Source organism: Rhinoderma darwinii, chromosome 2, assembly GCF_050947455.1.
Source record: "Rhinoderma darwinii isolate aRhiDar2 chromosome 2, aRhiDar2.hap1, whole genome shotgun sequence".
In the NCBI taxonomy this organism is placed as follows: domain Eukaryota; kingdom Metazoa; phylum Chordata; class Amphibia; order Anura; family Rhinodermatidae; genus Rhinoderma; species Rhinoderma darwinii.
This window is the reverse complement of record NC_134688.1, coordinates 218564413-218582568: the sequence shown is the minus strand read 5'-3', so window position 1 is coordinate 218582568 and position 18156 is coordinate 218564413. Positions and strand designations below refer to the sequence as shown.

The following is an 18156-nucleotide window of genomic DNA, read 5'->3' as shown; positions in this document are numbered from 1 at the left end:
ACACTAATTACGTCCGTAATTGACGGACGTATTTCGGCCGCAAGTACCGGACCGAACACAGTGCAGGGAGCCGGGCTCCTAGCATCATACTTATGTACGATGCTAGGAGTCCCTGCCTCGCTGCAGGACAACTGTCCCTTACTGAAAACATGATTACAGTACGGGACAGTTGTCCTGCAGAGAGGCAGGGACTCCTAGCATCGTACATAAGTATGATGCTAGGAGCCCGGCTCCCTGCACTGTGTTCGGTCCGGTACTTGCGGCCGAAATACGTCCGTCAATTACGGACGTAATTAGTGTGTGTGCACATACCCTTAGAAGCTGCAAAAACCCTTTCTCAAACCCTCCAGAACTCTGAACAATGAGACGGATTTGTGGAAAAAGGAGGCTTGCGACCGATAGACCCACAAGGTACAGAAAACATGCAAATTGTTAAGAAAACGTTCCTTGGGATGCACTGGAGTAAGACTAGAACATCAAACTATAGTCTAGTTTAAGGTGTAAGGAGGAGACCACCTTTGGCAAAGAGGAGGGCACAGAGGGGCAGGATACACAAGACTGGGCCGTCAGCTTAAAACCCTCCTAATGGAGGCCACAGCCACAAGGAACACCACCTTACAGGTGAGCAGACTCAACAAGATCTCATGAAAGAGTTCAAACTGAGCCGACTGCATGGCAGAGAAAACAAAACTGAGATCCCAAGGAGTCGGAGGCCGATAGGGGGGGCATCACGTGGGCATTCCCCTGTAAGAAAGTCCAGACATCGGATTTAGATGCTAGAGCACTGTTGGAGAATGGATAACATGGATACTAGCCCTTTATGAGAGCTGAGGGCAAGACCACTCTTCCTGGCGGAACACTAGAAGGGTGGGCAAAAAACTCGATAATGTGGACTGCTGAGAGAGCAGGAACGTAAATGTCCGTCCACTCAGGATCTTGGACGCTTCCACCACTCCTGCCAAACTCCACATTTCGCCTTGGTGATTGAGGTAGGCAACTGCGGTCACATTGTCCGCCTGAACTCGGACTGGGGCACCAGCTAGAAAAGTTGTCCAGTGACTTAGAGGAATATCGCCCTCCGTTACAGAATGTTGATGTGAAGATCGGTTTCCTGGTGTGACTTGGGCTGTGAGATTCCGGAAGGCATCTCCCAAACACTGAAGGCTGGAATCCGTGGAGTGGACTTGCAAGTGGAGGGAGAAAGGAGCGGGTCCCGAGGGATTGCAGGGTAGAGGAGACTGACAGACGGTCGAGGGAAGTAGGATTTGGCAGTACAGAGAATACGAAGAGCGATTTCACTGGGGGAGGATCGCCCTTTGAAGCGAACGATTGTGGAACTAGGTAAAGGGAATGGCCTCGATAAAATCCAACATGGTGCCCAGATCTTTCAAACAAAATCAGAGTGGTGGGAGTCCCCCACCCTGCAGAGCATAGACCCCCTGCTACAGATTGGAAGGTTTCTCTGGCGAAGGAACACCTGAGCTGAATCTCTGTCTCGAATACCATCCACAGAAAAATACGTCACTGGCAAACAGTCAGACAGAACTTGGGCTGGTTGACAATCCATCTGAAGATAGCCATGGTATCCAGAGTTATTTGACGACTGGCCAGATTGTCCTCCCAAGAGGTGGACTTGAATAATAGTTAGCTGAAATCTCCCTGGAACTAAGAAGCGCCATCACCACAGAAATAATTTTTGGTAAACGGGAATGCCACAAAATGGTAGTGGTGATCGAGAACTGCAAAATCGCATGAAGCGCTAGTGGGATTGGCAAAAAAGGACGTTTAGCTTTGCATCCTTGATGTCCACTGAGGAGAAGGAGTCCGCCCTGTTTCATGGAAATTACCACCAACCAGAGGGACTCCACGTGAAGATGACAGGTTTTGACAAAGGCAATCAGCCATTTGAGATCCAGGAACTGATCTACTCCGTTTTTTTTCACCCAAAACGGACTGAAGCCTTGAAATTCTAAGTCTTGTGGAACTGGGACAATGACTCCTTGAATTAAGACAGGGTCTATTTTTGGGAAAAAAAGGCAACTTCCCTGGCAGAAAATGGAGTGGGTGTGGACTGGGAGAATCTGTAGGGAGAAAGATTAAGAAACTTTTTTTTTTTAAATTGGGTACCATGAGGAGACTACATCTTGCACCCAGGCATCCGAGTTGTGAGAGAGACAGATGTCCCTGAAAAGTAGTAGAAGCCCCCCACCTCTCCCAAGACCCTAGTGGGGGCACACCTTCAGGCAGAACTGGTCTCAACCGCTGCAGGCTTACTTGCCTGAGGGCAGGTGCGCTAAGAAGAATGAGGCTTAAAAGAAGGCCGGTTCATGGAGTCCTGGTGGGATGGCTGTTCTGATGCCTGTGGACCGAGCAATCTATTAAAGGGGAGAAAACAAAGTGCTGGTTTTCAGGGAGAAGGACGACAAGCCTTAGATTGAGTGCTTTTCCCACCTATTGCGTCGCAGGATTTTGACCAGGCAGGTCCCGAGGAGACAGCAGCCAGTGAAAGGACCGTCAGAGAATTTATAAGCAGTGTCAACAAGCCAGCATTTTAGCCATGCGATCCAGCACACGATAATGCAAGAGGATGTGCGAGCCACGAAGCGACCTGCATCCAGGGAGACTTTGCAGATACTAGCATTAGATCAGTTGTTGAGAGAGATCCACCAGATCTTCAGTGGGTGCCCAAGAAAGGAGGCCGTGACTGAGTTGGCGAGCCCATATAGTAGAGACTCTGCTGACACATGCGGAAGCAAAAAGTGGCCTCAAGGCCGAACCAGGAGCTTCAAAAGCGGACCTACAGAAGTATTCTACGTGGCGGTCCAAGGGATCGTGGAATGAGGTGATGTCTGCTATAGGAATAGTAGTGGTGTTGGTCAGACAAAAGACAGGAGGATCCAGTGTCAGAGACTTTGTCCATTTAGAGGGAATATCTTCTGGAAAAAGATACGAGACACAGGCGAGAGATCTGGACAAATTTCTCGTCAAGATGTTTCAATTCCTTGGAGACTACTTCTTCAAAATTCGAGTGAGGGGGGGAAAGGATTGTCAAATAGTCAGGGACAGAGAAAAGTGACGACCTCCATTGGGAGACAGGTCAGCATCTGTAACGTGTCTCTGACCGCGGTGATTAGACTGTCCACAGTAGAGGGCAATTTGTAGGATTGCTCTTCATACAGTTCTGAATTCTACCTGTTTGTAGAGTGTATGCCAACAGCAGCAGCTCCTTTACAGAGGTACTGTGTGCGGTGGTTCTTTTCGTCTATGGCAAGCAGAGAGCAGGAAACGATGACCCTGCCCCCTCTAACAGGCCGCAATTGGTCACGCACCAAACGCTGGCTAGGAGCACGGGCTTGCCCTACTACAGAGTACAAGAAAATGGTGTCCAGGAGGGGTCACGCGACATAGGAAAGCCTGCGCTGAAGAATGGCTGTTCTGCTCTTCAGCCCTGCAGAAAAAAAAACCCTCCAAGTATCCAATAGCATAATGCCAACAAGATCACGTCACAGAGAGGGGTGTAAGCAGCCGAAAAAGTGGCCTAGCTCTGATGCAGGCCGGTGACTAGTGTTGAAAAACCTTGCCTGCTATACGGAGGGGGTCGAAAGGCATGATGTCGCAAGAATGGGGCAGCGTGCCACTCGTTTCTCCAGCGATAAAAAGGCGTATAGGGAAGAAAACATTAGTTCTGGCGTACTGGACCCTATACAGGGAGAAAAGGGCCCCAAGGACATGTGCAGCAGATATGCTTAGGTATGTTCCCATTTAGGGTACACTGTCCCCAAAAAAAAAAAAAAATTCCCCGTTAAAGAGGCTCTGTCACCACATTATAAGTGCCCTATCTCCTATATAAGGAGATCGGCGCTGTAATGTAGGTGACAGTAATGCTTTTTATTTAGAAAAACAATCTATTTTAAACCACTTTATGAGCGATTTTTAGCTTTATGCTAATGAGTTTCTTAATGTCCAAGTGGGCGTGTTTTACTTTAGACCAAGTGGGCGTTGTACAGAGGACTGTAAGACGCTGACCAAAGTAAAACACGCCCACTTGGACAAGAAACTCATTAGCATAAAGCAAAAAAAATCGCTCATAAAGTGGTTTAAAATAGATCGTTTTTCTAAATAAAAAGCATTACTGTCACCTACATTACAGCGCCGATCTCCTTTTAAAGGAGATAGGGCACTTATAATGTGGTGACAGAGCCTCTTTAAGATAGGGGAAAGCTCCATAGAGAATAAGTGGTAACGAGCAAACGTTTGGGGGGTGCTTGGAGTGATTTTTCATACGGACACTCCATAGTCTTCGGGTGTGGGCGGGTTGACCTCTTCAGTAACCTCGCACATATAGTGGTGTTACTGACACTCTGCCTGCACATGCAGAAAGTTAGGTTAGGTGACAGGCGGTGGGGAAAAGTCAGTTTAGAAAACGGCTTAGTTTCCTGGTAACCAGGCTGATAACCCTCCTGCAGCTGGAGAGAGAAAAGACATAAATAAGACTAAAATAAAAAAAAACAGCAGCAGACCTGGTTATCAGGTCATGTCTGCCTCCTACATACACTAGGCTGAAACGGATATAGCCAGTTTATGTGTGAGGGGTACTTTACCTAGTGTCAGCCTCCTTGTGGCAAGGGCCTATACCCATGGTACGGTTTCCCCAATGATATAAACAAGAACGTTAAATACACCTTTTTTTTCCCCACAATGGATATAGTTATACACAGTAGGTGAATTCCTTTTAAATCTGTAAAGCATATTGGAGGATATATATCAAATCTAGTGCAAAGGAAGAATAATTGCCCATGGCAACTAATCAGACTCCATTTCTCATTTTTCAGAGGCCCTTTGGAAAATGAAAGCAGCAACCCGATTAGTTGCCTTGGACAACTACTTAAATTTTCCTTTGCACCAGTTTTGATTCATCTCCCCTCATGGTTTGGTTTTCATTATTTACCTTTGGCCACTTGTCAGTACCAACTTTGTGATCATAACGAACTTTTCCGCCTCTCGCGTCTGTAAACTCCAAATAGTCATATCTGCACAGAAATAAAAAACAAAAAAACAAAACACTTATCAAGTCCTTTAAAACCATTATTGTTCAACTTACACCTGAGTGATTATAACCATTACCCAGTGTAAAAGCACCAAATAATCAGCTTAATTTTTATTAAAATTAATCGTTCACATATAAGAATTATTATAGTTTGTGAAGTTGTTAAAGGCTATGTACACCTTTGAATTCCTTTCTTTTTTATTAAAACAAAGTTTTATGTGATTTTAAGCAACTTTAAAAAAATATATATTTTTTTTATTTACTTTTTGAGATGCAGCTTTTATGTATCCTGGATACACGCAAGATCTAGCTAATAACTATCACATCTATGTTCATGGTGACCTGACAGAATTGGCTTTGATGGGAAGATACAGTTTAAGTATATTTATCTCAAAAATGAAACGGTTTTTTTTTTTTTTGATTTTTAGATGAGAACCAAAAAGTCACCTAAAACTTTTTTTTCCTATAAAACAATAAGTTCAATAAGGTGTACGTAGTCTTTAACCCCTTAATGACCAGCCTATTTTAAACCTTAATGACCAGGCCATTTTTAAGTTTTTCCATCGTCGCATTCCAAGAGCTATAACCTTTTTATTTTTGCGTCGACATAGCTGTATAAGGTCTTGTTTTTTGTGGGACAAGTTGTGTCTTTTAATAGCACCATTTTGGGGGACATATTTATTGATTAACTTTTATTTGGGGGGGGAAATTTCGCCACTCTTTTTCGCGTCTTAAATCTACGCCGTTTACCGTGTGATATAAATAAACACAATAACTTTATTCAGCGGGTTGTTACAATAGCAACGATACCAAATTTGTATAGATTTTGTATGTTTTACTACTTTTACACAGTAAAAACGCTTTTTTTTCAAAATTATTTGTTTTTGTGTCTCCATATTTGAAGAGCCGTAACGTTTTTATTTTTTCGCCGATGCAGTTGTGTGAGGGCTTTTTTTTTGCGGGAAGACTTGTAGTTTTTATTGGTACCATTTTGGAGTAGATGCGACTTTTTGATCACATTTTTTTTAAAGTCAGTATTCACAGAAAACAGCAATTTTTCCATAGTTTTTTATTTAATTTTTTACAGCGTTCACCGTGCGGGTTAAATAATGTAATAGATTTATAGTCGGGGTCGTTACGGACGCGGCGATACCAAATATGCGTAACTTTTTAACTTTATTTTGTTTTTTTAATAGTAAAGCATTTTGTAAGGGGAAAAGCTGGGTTTTTAATTTTTTTTTCACATTTTTTTTTTAATTAACTTTATTAAACTTTTTTACTAGTCCCACCAAGGGACTATAATATGCGATTCTGCGATCGAATTTATAATACACTGCAATACTTTTGTATTGCAGTGTATTACTGCCTGTCTGTTTAACACGGACAGGCATCTGCTAGGTCATGCCTGCGGCATGATCTAGCAGGCATTCACTCCAGGCAGACCTAGGGGCCTTTATTAGGCCCCCGGCTGCCATTAGAGACACAGACATTCAGCGATCTTATCGCCGGGTGTCGGTGGGGGAGAGAGGGAGCTCCCTCCCTCTCTCCAAAACCACTCAGATGCGGTGCTAGCTATTGAGCACCGCATCTGAGGGGTTAAACAGGTGAGATCGATACTAATATCGATCTCACCCGGCAGAGCAGGGACGCCCCCAGCCCTCAGCTACCTCTGGCAGCTGAGAGCAGGGAGATTTGACAGCTCCCTGCTCTGTTAACTTATTCCGATGCCGCGACGTAAAAAGTCTATGGCATCGGAATAAGGCCCGTTAGTGACAGACGTAGAAACACGATGGGCCGGTCACTAACGGGTTAAATGTAGAGGTTTGTCATCCAACTTTCCTACTTAAGAGTACAATGCATTGTGATCGAATTTGCAGATGTACAGTAAATATGATGGAAATGTCCATCCTATGCTCCTGGCAATTTAAATATTGTTTGTCTGTGGCTTTATAAATTGTGACATTTTGGAGGATATGTAAGAGGTTATGTAATATATGGCAGTCACCTCCGTTCAGTTTCACACTTGTCATCAAATTCCACCTCAAAATATGTTGCCCCAGGACAAAGGAAAACTGTTGTATCACAACAGTTGTTTTCATAGTTGTGGGGGGATTCCATGTTCCAAGTCTGCAAAACCACTGGTTGTTGAACCTGATTCCAGCTTTCCATTTCAATCTATTAATGACAAAACAAAATTACAGAAACAGCGATTTTTGGTATGAACCAAGTAAAAAGGACTGATCAAAGTAATAACTAAAAAGTGTAAATGGAAATTTTATCAGATACATTAGATTGAATGATTATCTAACTTGTTAAATGTTTTCTTCTTAGGATTAGACGTACTACAATCACTCAATGTATTTTTTACTAGATTAGGAACTTTTACCATCCTAGCAATACAGGTCAATGTGTAAATAGGAAGCATTTTATACTTCTGTTAACACTTCACATAAAACACAAGTCTGCTTAACCCCTTAGGGCTTGTCCACACAACTGAATTGCTGCAGAAAATTTCTGCAGCAACTCCGTTGAAAGTAGCAGTCTTGCGACAAAAACGCACCATTTCCTGTGTTCTTGACTGCAGAAAATGTATCGTATTTTGCGGTGTTTCTCACAATGCTGGGAGATGGTGACATCTCCTCTCCAAAACGCAGCAATTCAGTCCATTTTCCACAGCAGGAATGGACATGCTGCAGTCCGAAAAATACGCACCGCAGGTCAATTTCTGCTCTGAATATTTACGCAGTGTGTGGGTGAGATTTCTTAAATCTCACCCACTTTGCTGCTACTGTATTCTGCTGCAGATTTTCAGCTTGCAATTCTGGACGGAAAATAGGCAGCAATTCCGCTACGTGTGGACAAGCCCTTAAGATTTGGCTTTTATGGAGCAATTTTTTTCAATGACACATGCCAAGAGCTAGAACTTTATTTTTCCGTCTACATAGCCATATAGGAGGCTTGTTGCTTTTTAATACATTTTTTAACCAGGGGGAATGGGAAATATGTAGCAAAGAGAAAGTTGAAATAAACAGCAATTGCACCATTGTTTTGTGTGGTTTTTTTTTCACATCATGAATGCTGCGGTTTAAATAATGTGTTATCTTTTGATGGGCTGCTATGTTTTCGGCACTACCATATCTATTTTTTATACAAAATTAAATTAAATAATTTTTTTTAATTATTTTTGGGGGAGGGCTTTTTATTTTAAGAAACTTAAACTTAAGAAAAATGTGCAGAATTGTTAAGCAAATGTAAAATGATGATACTTACGAATATAATTTAATTTTCAAAAAATGCACATATGTGCAGATTTCCATGCCCCCGTCATGTTGTCTCAGGAGTGGCGCTTCTCGACACATCCCCTCACCCAACCTTCACGTGTCAGTGATGTGGATGAAGGGGCTGGCTGCCTGGCTCAGTTCATTAGCTAAGAAAGCCCCTTCTATGTCACAGCTGGAAGACAGTAGCTCTATGCCCAGTCTGCAAGCGTCTCCTCCTGCTCTCATTATTATCTGTTATTTCACTTCCCCCCTAGAGTGTCACCATGGAACTCTTCTTTCAGTGTGAGCAGTCTTTATTATCATCGTTGCTTAGAAGGAAGGACACTTGCCAACTCGACATGGAGTTAGGGTACACTTCTTTTTCGTGGCCGTTTTTTTACGCGTAAAAAGACGCCGCGAAAAACACTCCGTTGGAATAGAACGCCATTTTCCCATTGAAATCAATGGGCAGATGTTTGGAGGCGTTCTGCTTCCGATTTTTCGGCCGTTTACAGCCCGAAAAACATCCGAAAATAGACCGTGTGAACATACCCTGACTGTCTTCCAGCCATGACAGAAATAGGGCTGGCTTAGCTAATGAACTGAGCCAGTCATTTAATCCCGTCACTGACATACAACGAGAGGCGGAGGGGCGAAAGAGATCCTTGCATTCTGAAGCCGAGTCGACACGCATCCCAACTAAGGGGAGAAGCTCCACTTCCAGGGCCATATGACAGGGGGAATGAGAATATCGACATATGTGCAGTTATGAAAATGAAAGTATATTAATAGGGGTCTTCAATTATGAACATTTTCTGGTATCTGACAACCCGTTTAATTTCACCTTTTTTTGTCCCACTAGGGGTCTGGAAGCCGTAATACCTTAACAGCTAACATTATGCTTTGCAATACTTAGTATTTCAAAGTTATTGCTTATCAGTCACACTCTATATTCGCTATTTTTCTGCAGGTACTCCTCTGCCATCCACTTGACGTACCATTATTTTCATTTGCACGAAAGGATACTTTACGGTTAAAAAAAATAAAACTACCTTATTGGCACTTTCACCAGGATCCCCACAAAGCTTCTTCATTACTTTAGTTAAATTGCTGAAACTTTGAAGTAGTAAACGGTGTGGAATATCATAAGAGCAAAACTCCAACATGAACGTCAGCTGCCAAAACAAAAGACTGTTAGCTAGTAAAAGTTTAAAATGTAAAATATTTAAGCAGTCTTTGTGTCTTTTACTCACCAGCTGGCGTGTTGACATAGCAAACACAGAATCGTTCAACTTTTCAATTATCACCTTCCCACTGCACTCGCTCAACAAAGGTTCCAAAATGATGTTGGTGTTCGTCAAGAAAAGGTCAACATCTAGAAATCATAAAACGATTATTGCTTAAAGCGTAGCTAAACTTTAGCAAAAATAAATAAATTTAAACTATTATGTCCCTCTATGTGACTTCATTACTCCTAGCAATTGTTTTCACTTCAAAGTACCTTTTCTACAGCTTTTTCTTGTGAAACCGTCCACATCTATTTTCTCACACTTCCTGATTCTGGCCGGTTGCTAGGGGCATGTCCAGGGGTGTGTGATGTTACGATCTGTCTGTATCTTTCATGGGCAGTGAACTCTGAGGTGATCACTACACTACTGTGAGCGTGCACTGAGCTATGCACAGCACAACCCATTATATACAGAGATGTAAATATCTCTGCAAACTCCAGAAGAAAGCAATCAGAGTTTTTCTTTTAACTTTCCCTGGCAAGTGCAGGGAAGGTAAGACAGGACAGCAGGGTGCTTGGAGGGGGGGGGGGGATGCAGTCCTAGTCTTATCTGATGTTAATTAGAAGTTCAGATTACAGTGCCCTGAGACAGGGGTAGAATCCCAGAGACCAGTGCACACAGTCTCTTCCATGAACTGTGTAGTGTATAGAAGCAGAGAGACCTTCCTGAAGTCAGGATGGGGCCACCACCCACCCGTACTCATAGGCAGCAAAATCCGTACACTAATACATTCATACTGTGTACGGATTTCTGCTAGCAACAGGAGAAATTCAAGAAATAAAATGTGGTAGAATAGTGTCAGAGAGGCCATTTAAAACACATAACACAAAAAAGGAGCCCAAATTCATTAATAAAGTATATTACAAAATATATTTATATTACACATGCTGCTAGAAAATAAAAAGTTGATCGAACGTTTAGTTACGCTTTAAGTGTTTTTTGTCAGTAATAATGCTGAAGACATAGTTGTTTTGAAGAGTATTATGAAAAATCCACCTAAAAAATAGACTGCCATAAAATAATAGCAACGACATTAGTTATAGTGTATTATTATGAAGCTGGCAAGAAAAACGAATTGGCAAAATTTTTTGGAACTACACAGTCACTGAACAGATCCATTGACCCCTTTAAGTCGGTGTTCACAGCATGTTTAGACTAGATTTCTTAAATATACGCGTGTATAGATTTATACATACACTGTAATTTAGGACTTTAGGATGCACTGTACTATATGATGCACCAATAATTAGAAGCATTAAACGTAGAAAAACAGATTTTTACTGTACAATACGCTATGTGTAATATTCAGTTGATCAGGTACAGACACCAAGACCAGGGCTATACGACAACATTAACCACGACACAGATCACACAGCCATAGATCGCTGTGCAATGTTGCCTGCTATGCAGGTAATGAAAGTGAATGTGGTCGCTTTGTGACCCACAATTTGCCGCGACACCACAACCGCAAGGAATCCAAACCCGCCAGAATTCTTGAGACTATAGAGTCGCAGTAATTTTCAGGTTGCAAAGCAACCACGTTCACTTTCATTACAAGCAACGCAGGCAGCGTGTCACAGCAATCTTTAGCCATGTGACCGGTGTCTCAATCAAAAGTTGCTGTGTAGCCTTAGCCGAATGTATTAAAGTCAAAATACTATTAAATTGCCAGTCAGCGTGCCCTATTACATTCTCAACCAGTTATTAGTGCTCCTGTTCATAGCAAGGTAGAAAGTGGCTAGGAGGTACTTTCAGAGAAGAAACTGCACAGATTAACATTTACTAGGGGGAATTTAATGCTGGAATTTCATACACCAGTCTTAATATAAAGAAAGTTGGCATAAGAAACATTTATTAAGAGGCGAAAGCTTCAAAGTAAAAAAAGTGTTGCATCTTTCGGCCGACCGTGCACCACAACTGTGGCGCAAAGACCAGGGCCGTGCAGTATGAACTCCTCCATTCCCATCAGTCATACAATAAAAAAATATTTTTAAAAAAAAAAAAGCATACTCACCTCACCTAATCTCCCCAGGCAACCTCAGTATGCCATGTGGCTCAAAGTCTTGACGTCAGGGCCTTATATGTGATGCAGAATTCAACGCCATCAGAACCAGATTAAGGTACCATGGAGAAGAAGGGTGGCGGTAAAGGAGGGACAGGATAGGCCACCCCTTGAAGAAAGGTTTGGACAGCAGATTTGGCTGCTAATGGGTGTTGAAGTGAAACATACAGCGCTGACACCTGACATAGGCCAAGGTCTAAATCCAGGCCCTCTTGAAGGAAAGTTTGCGAAAAACGGAAAAAGTGTAAGGCTGGGTTCACACGAGCATGTTACGTCCGTAATGGACGGAACGTATTTCGGCCGCAAGTCCCGGACCGAACACACTGCAGGGAGCCGGGCTCCTAGCATCATAGTTATGTACGATGCTAGGAGTCCCTGCCTCTCCGTGGAACTACTGTCCCGTACTGAAAACATGATTACAGTACGGGACAGTTGTCCTGCAGTGAGGCAGGGACTCCTAGCATCTTACATAACTATGATGCTAGGAGCCCGGCTCCCTGCAGTGTGTTCGGTCCGGGATTTGCGGCCGAAATACGTTCCGTCCATTACGGACGTAACATGCTCGTGTGAACCCAGCCTAACAGAGGAAAATGCTTCTCACACCAGTGTGAAAAGGACTTTCACGTTCTATGGTAGGTCTGTGAGGAGGACAGCTTGACAGGTTCTGAAAGCCACGCAACCACAGTACAGCGACTTGAGCTGCTAAGTACAGGTGGAAGAGAAAAGGTCTTCCCAAAGAGGAAGAGGCCACAGGGAGTCAGCCAGAAGAGCGACCAGGTTAGCATACCAGGCCCAACAGGGACAATTTGGGGCGAGAAGAATCACTATGAAGCAGTCTGCCTTGATTTTCAAGAGTATCCACGGAAGCGGGAGTGCAGGTAAGATGTAAAGGCACTTGAACTGATGCCACAGAATGACCAGTGCGCCCACTGCTAGAGAATCTCGAGATAAGAAGAAAGATTGTGATTCAGTCTGGAAGCCATAAGGTCCACATATTGCTGGAGAAAGTTTCCTTGAAGACTTTGGGAAGAACTGCACTCTCCCCCTGAGCCTACCTATTCTCGGCTGAGAAAGTAGGCAAACCAATTATCCATTCCCAGAATGTGGACTGCTGAGAGAGCCTGGAACAAAAGTCTTTGCCCACGTCTGGATGCTGGTTGCCTTAGACATGGCCGCGACAATGCAGGTCTCGTCTTGGTGGTTTAGATAGGCAACAGCCATGGTGTTGTCCGCCTTAACCCTGACAGGATGGACCGACAGTAGGGGAGTCGAATGAGGGAGAGAATGGTTCTGAGCTTCTGGACATTGATCGGAAGGGTGGACTTCGGAGAGGACAATACATCTTGAACGGTTACATTTTAGAAGACCCCTCTCCACCCTAGGAGACTAGCATCTGTGATCAGGCCCAGAGCCACCTTTTATGGAAAGGAGCCACCACTGGAGAGTGCCACATAATGATAGGGAAAAAGGAAGCAGGGGTTCCAGAGAGTCTGTCAAATTATTCCACTGAGTCCGTATGGCATGTTGGAGAGGCAGAGTAAGAAACTTGGAGAAGGAAGTCGCCTTAATGGAAGAGATCATCAGACCCAGAATCTGCATACAGTGACGTATTGACACTGGATAATGTTTCCGGAGAGACCAAATGCACTTTTGCAGGGAGAAGAGCTTGTCCAGTGGAAGGAGAATCCTGTCCAGGGTTGGTTTGATTTAGAAACAAAAGCCGAGAAAAAAAAAACAAAAAAACAAACAAACATTGAGAGGAGGGCTTGGGGCGGTTGATGATTCAATCAAAGGGGGACAGGTTGTCCAGAGTTTTCTGAAGGCTTTTGAGATTGGCTGACCTGGAAAGTGCCTTGATCGTGATGTAGACCAGGTATGGAATGGAACTACACCTCGAGCATGAAGTAGAGCCATCACGGAGGAAAGAACCTATGTGAAGACCCATGGGGTCATTGACAATTCAAATGAAACATCCATGGGTTGATAATGTCTAAATTGGATTGCAAATCGAAGGAACGCTGATGGGACGCACAGATTGGGGATGTGCAGATATGCTTCCTTAATGTCTATTTAGGAATCCCCGCTACTCCATGGATGTGAACACTGAACGCAGAGATTCCATTCGGAACAGAAAGGCCTTGACATAATTAAGGTATTTCAGATCAAAGATCGGGCACACCGTTTCCTCCTTCTTTGTAACGTCAAAAATATTGGAGAAAAAATAAAATAAAAATTGCATTACAATCACTTCCTGGCAGAGAAGAGACCGAACTGCTAGGAAAGAAGCCGAAACCTTGGAGGAATGGCTTAGGGTACTGAATGGAAGCAGCGATCTGGGGGCTTGGAAGAAAAATCTATTTTGTAGCCTGTAAAGACCACCTTCCATACCAAGGCATCGGAAACATGGGAGAGCCAGACGTCCCGAAAGTGGAGCCACCCCAAACCCGAGCAGGGGTTGCTCTTCATTCAGAATTACTTCTGCTGGCGGCAGGTTTGGAAGCCGGAGAACGAATGCACACTGTTTAAAGGAAGGCTTCTTCTTTGGTCTTGCAGCTTTTGTTTCCTGGAGGAAGGGCGCCGGCTTGATGAATGCTGAAAGTACCAAAACGGAATCAGTCATCTTGGCAGGTCCAGAGTGATGGGGCCTGTTCTGGGGCAGAGGAGATCTTACCACCCAAATCCTCAAAGATGATCTGATCCAGGTTACCGCCAATTAGACAAGAGCCTGTGAAAGGGAAAACCGTTAAGGATCTCTTCGAGGCTGCATCCACAGACTAGTGCTTAAGCCGTGGATCCTGTGAATGACGACTGACAGAACAAAAGAACGCGCTAGTAACCAGGCTGCATTTAGTGAAGCCTTGTTGAGACACTTTCCTCCATGAGAAAGTTAGTGGGCAAGTTCTTCATAGAGGGCACGAGAAAAGATGCTTTAATGCAGCTGCCTGGCCCATTCAGTAGCAACTCTACTCACCCAAGTGAATGCAAAATCCGGTTACAGGGCTGACCTGGCTACCTCAAAGCTAGAATTAGTACTTACCGGGATTACAGTTTGCAGGACTTTTCTTCCAAAGGAAAGATCACTGCTGTGAGAAAGATCTAGTCTATAATGTGTCACAAAATGAATGGATAGAGGACCAAGTGGACGCTTTACAAATCTGTTTTATGGAGGCGGTAGATTTTTCAGCCCAAGATACTGACATGGCTTCAGTTAAATGAGCCTTCAGTTCATCTGGAGGGATTACATTTTGATGTAGGTAGGCTTCACAGACTGCTTTTCTTTATCCAGTTGGAAATGGACCTCTTTGAGGCTGCCTTATCTTTATATGCTCCAAAAGACTGGATAAATAAGTTATGATCTATCCTCCAGTCTTTTGTAGCTGCCAAGTAGGCAAGTATGGTTTTTCTAAGATCTAATATATGGAAACTCTTCCTCTCTGTTCTTGGAAAAAGGATGGAAGTATAATATCTTGTGATAGATGAAATTGTAAAACCACCTTAGGTAAAAAGGTTTAGGTCAGGGCGTAGAATAATTCTATAATCCAAAATCTGAAGATATGGCTGACTAGTTGAGAGCCTGAATTTCCCCTATTCTTTTAGCAGTTGTGATAGCGACTGAAAGGTCGCTTTCCAGGAGATTTTTAATTTCAATTTTTTTTTTAATAGGAGTTCAAAAGCAGTGGATGTTATACCATTAAGGACAATATTTAAATCCCAGGAGGGGGGGGGGGGGGATAAACTTGATTACTAAGGGATAATATGATTGCCCCTGAAAAAAAATATTTTGATCCGACAAGGATTTGCTAAATCTTGATAAAAATATGAACCAAGTGCTGAAATCTGGACTTTTAGCGTAGCCAGTTTTCGCCTTTTTCTAGACCTGCTTGCAAAAAAATAAAAAATTTCTTAAAATATTAGCTATAGCTATATCTGAGATGTCCTCCTTTCAGCAGGACAAGAATTTTTTCCATATCTTACTATATATAGCGTTGGTAACATATTTTCTGCCTGTTAGAAGAGTTCTAACCACTGCCTTAGATAGACCTCTAGCTTTTAGGACTGTGCCCACAGAAGCCAGGAGGCTAGCTGGAATTTGAGGGTTCTCATGAGACAGGTCCCTGGTACAGCAGATCCGGGAATGGTGACAGGATCAAGGCTACGGAGCAGCCATACCAAGTGCTCTTAGGCCATGGAGGAGCTACCAGGATTACTGTGAGTCTCTTTGCGAATCTTCTGAAGGACTCTTGGGAGAAGAGCTATAGGGGGGGGGGGAGGCATAAGCTAGAGAGAAATTCCAGTTGTAGACCAGGGCGTCCATCTCTTGGATTTGGAGAAAAAAATTGCTGCGTTTTGAGGTTTTGTTGATTTGCAAATAGATCCATTCTGGGCTTCCCCACAACTGTGTGATATGATGGAATATTTTGTTGTTTAGACACCATTCTTGTGGACGAAGATCCTTTAGACTCAGAAAATCTAACTATGTTCAGGGACTCTTTTAGGTGTAGGGCAGAGATGGATTCATTCTGCCCAGTTAAAGACCTGAGTCGAAAGCAGTTGGAGGTTTTTCTTCCACGTCCCCCTTGACGATTTAAAAAAAAAGAGGCTCATAGTGGTCATATTGTCAGAATACATTTTTATATTTGAGCCGCTTGTGAGATGTTCTGATGCTCTTAACACTTCCAGAACGGCTGTTAGTTCCAGAAAGGGATGCCAAACTACTCCTTGATTTACATTTTTGTGGAGTCTCCACCAATTTAGTGCGTGTTTCACTTCGATGGACAAATGGATGTTCCATTTTGAGAGGACTAATGCCTGTAGAGTCCTTGAATGAGCCTGCGCCCATGGAATTGCCTGGATGCATGAAGTCATGTAACCCAGTATGGACATTGCTCGTCTTATAGATACTCGTGATCTTTATCTGGAATGCAGATATCTTTACGATTAGCATAGTTGTTTTTCCCCTGGAGGGAGGAATGACGACATTTGTTGATGAGAGTCCAGAAGAATTCTCAGAAAGATTTTCCGGTGAGAAGATGTCGGTCGGATTTCTCGTGGTTTATAAGCCATCCTAATTCAAGGAGTGTGAGAAATTTTATGAAATTGTACGGAAAGAAGAGAAGGTTTTGGAGAAAGTTATAACAGGTCGTCTGGATAAAGTATTGTGTTTATACTTTGCTTCCTGAGAAACGCTATTATCTCCACAATTATTTTTGTGAATATGCGGGGAGAAAACTATATTCCAGATGGGAGAGCATTGATTTGGAAATGTAATATGAGATATTAAAAATTGTTTTTTTTGGGGGGGGGGGGGGGGTTACGATAGAGGTACTTTTACAAGTACCTGTTTCTTTCACTGGTACTGGTGAAACTACTTCCATTTCTTTTAACTTCTGGATTCCCTTTATCAGGGCTTGTTGTAATGTGCTGGAGGGGAGAGAAGTGATCACCAATTTTTCAACAAGCTTTCAGCCTTATCCAGAGGATTCTCGAGTCGGGAGGAGTCTTAAAAGGTAGTGTTTTTTTTATGCACTTTAGCTACCTGTATGTATAACTTGGGTACCTTTGTAACATGGTGATCAAGCTTCTTACAGACACTAAGTTTAAACTGGTTAGCTCAGTGTCTGCAGAAGGGGTACGGCATGGTAGGGGGTTCTGCCAATTTTTTCCTTCGTGTCAAACTTTTAGTGGGAACAGCCCTACCCAAGGTCATCATCTATGTCCCCCAATGACAGAAGAGAAAGGTTATTTAAAAAAAAAATACACCAGGATTTCAAATGTTTCAAGGAAACTCTTTCCCTGCTTAGGACCTTTCACATGAATGTTCCAGAAAAACTCTGATAGTTGGGCAGGTCCCTACTCCATAATAGTCCACTTTGGAATATGAGCGCTTGTGTCCAAATAGACTACAGTAACATATCTCCTCACAGTGTACTCTGTCCTGGGAAAAGGAGGTTCAGTGAACCAAAACAGCCATGGTGAAAAACTGCTTGAGAGAAAATATTGAAATTTTTTTTGGCTGTGGAAAAAAATAATTGGCAAACGATAAAAACAACACTGGACATGTAAACTGAACATTTCAAATCAGACCACAACTTACACTTTGCGAGTAATTCTCTGGCCATTAGCTGGGACACTGGATCTTCACCTTTTAGCTGGCAAACGCACCAGGACAGAAGACTACCCTGGACTGCCCAGAATAAGGAATGTAGATTTGAGCCACATTCTCCCTGGGAATCATGCAGAACCAATGTCTTACTCTGCAAGCAGAAAAACAGAACTATAAGGCCTTGTTCACACAGTGCATATGCTAAAGATTTTGCATGTATTTTTTTTAAGCCAAAACCAGGATCGAAACAGTAGAAATATATAAAATGAACGCTCTCTTGGATCAAATTCTAATTTTGGCTTTAAAAATGCATACAAAATCTGCAGAAAATGAACTGTGTGAACAAGGCCTTAGCAATTGAGTCAGCATAAAAATTCTTAGAAACAGATTCAAAA

The 18156-nt window shown here is 42.9% G+C and overlaps 1 protein-coding gene across 1 annotated transcript in view; it reads right to left on the bottom strand.

Annotated features, from left to right (window-relative positions):
* The window catches only part of ZZEF1 (zinc finger ZZ-type and EF-hand domain containing 1), a 168754-nt gene that overhangs the window by 86197 nt on the left and 64401 nt on the right, over positions 1 to 18156 (bottom strand). The window contains exons 19-23 of the mRNA XM_075852854.1: positions 17753 to 17912; positions 9561 to 9682; positions 9360 to 9482; positions 7053 to 7222; positions 4949 to 5030 (exon numbers count right to left, since the gene is read on the bottom strand). Of these exons, the coding sequence (XP_075708969.1) occupies positions 4949 to 5030; positions 7053 to 7222; positions 9360 to 9482; positions 9561 to 9682; positions 17753 to 17912 (657 nt within the window). The remainder of the gene's footprint in view (positions 1 to 4948; positions 5031 to 7052; positions 7223 to 9359; positions 9483 to 9560; positions 9683 to 17752; positions 17913 to 18156) is intronic.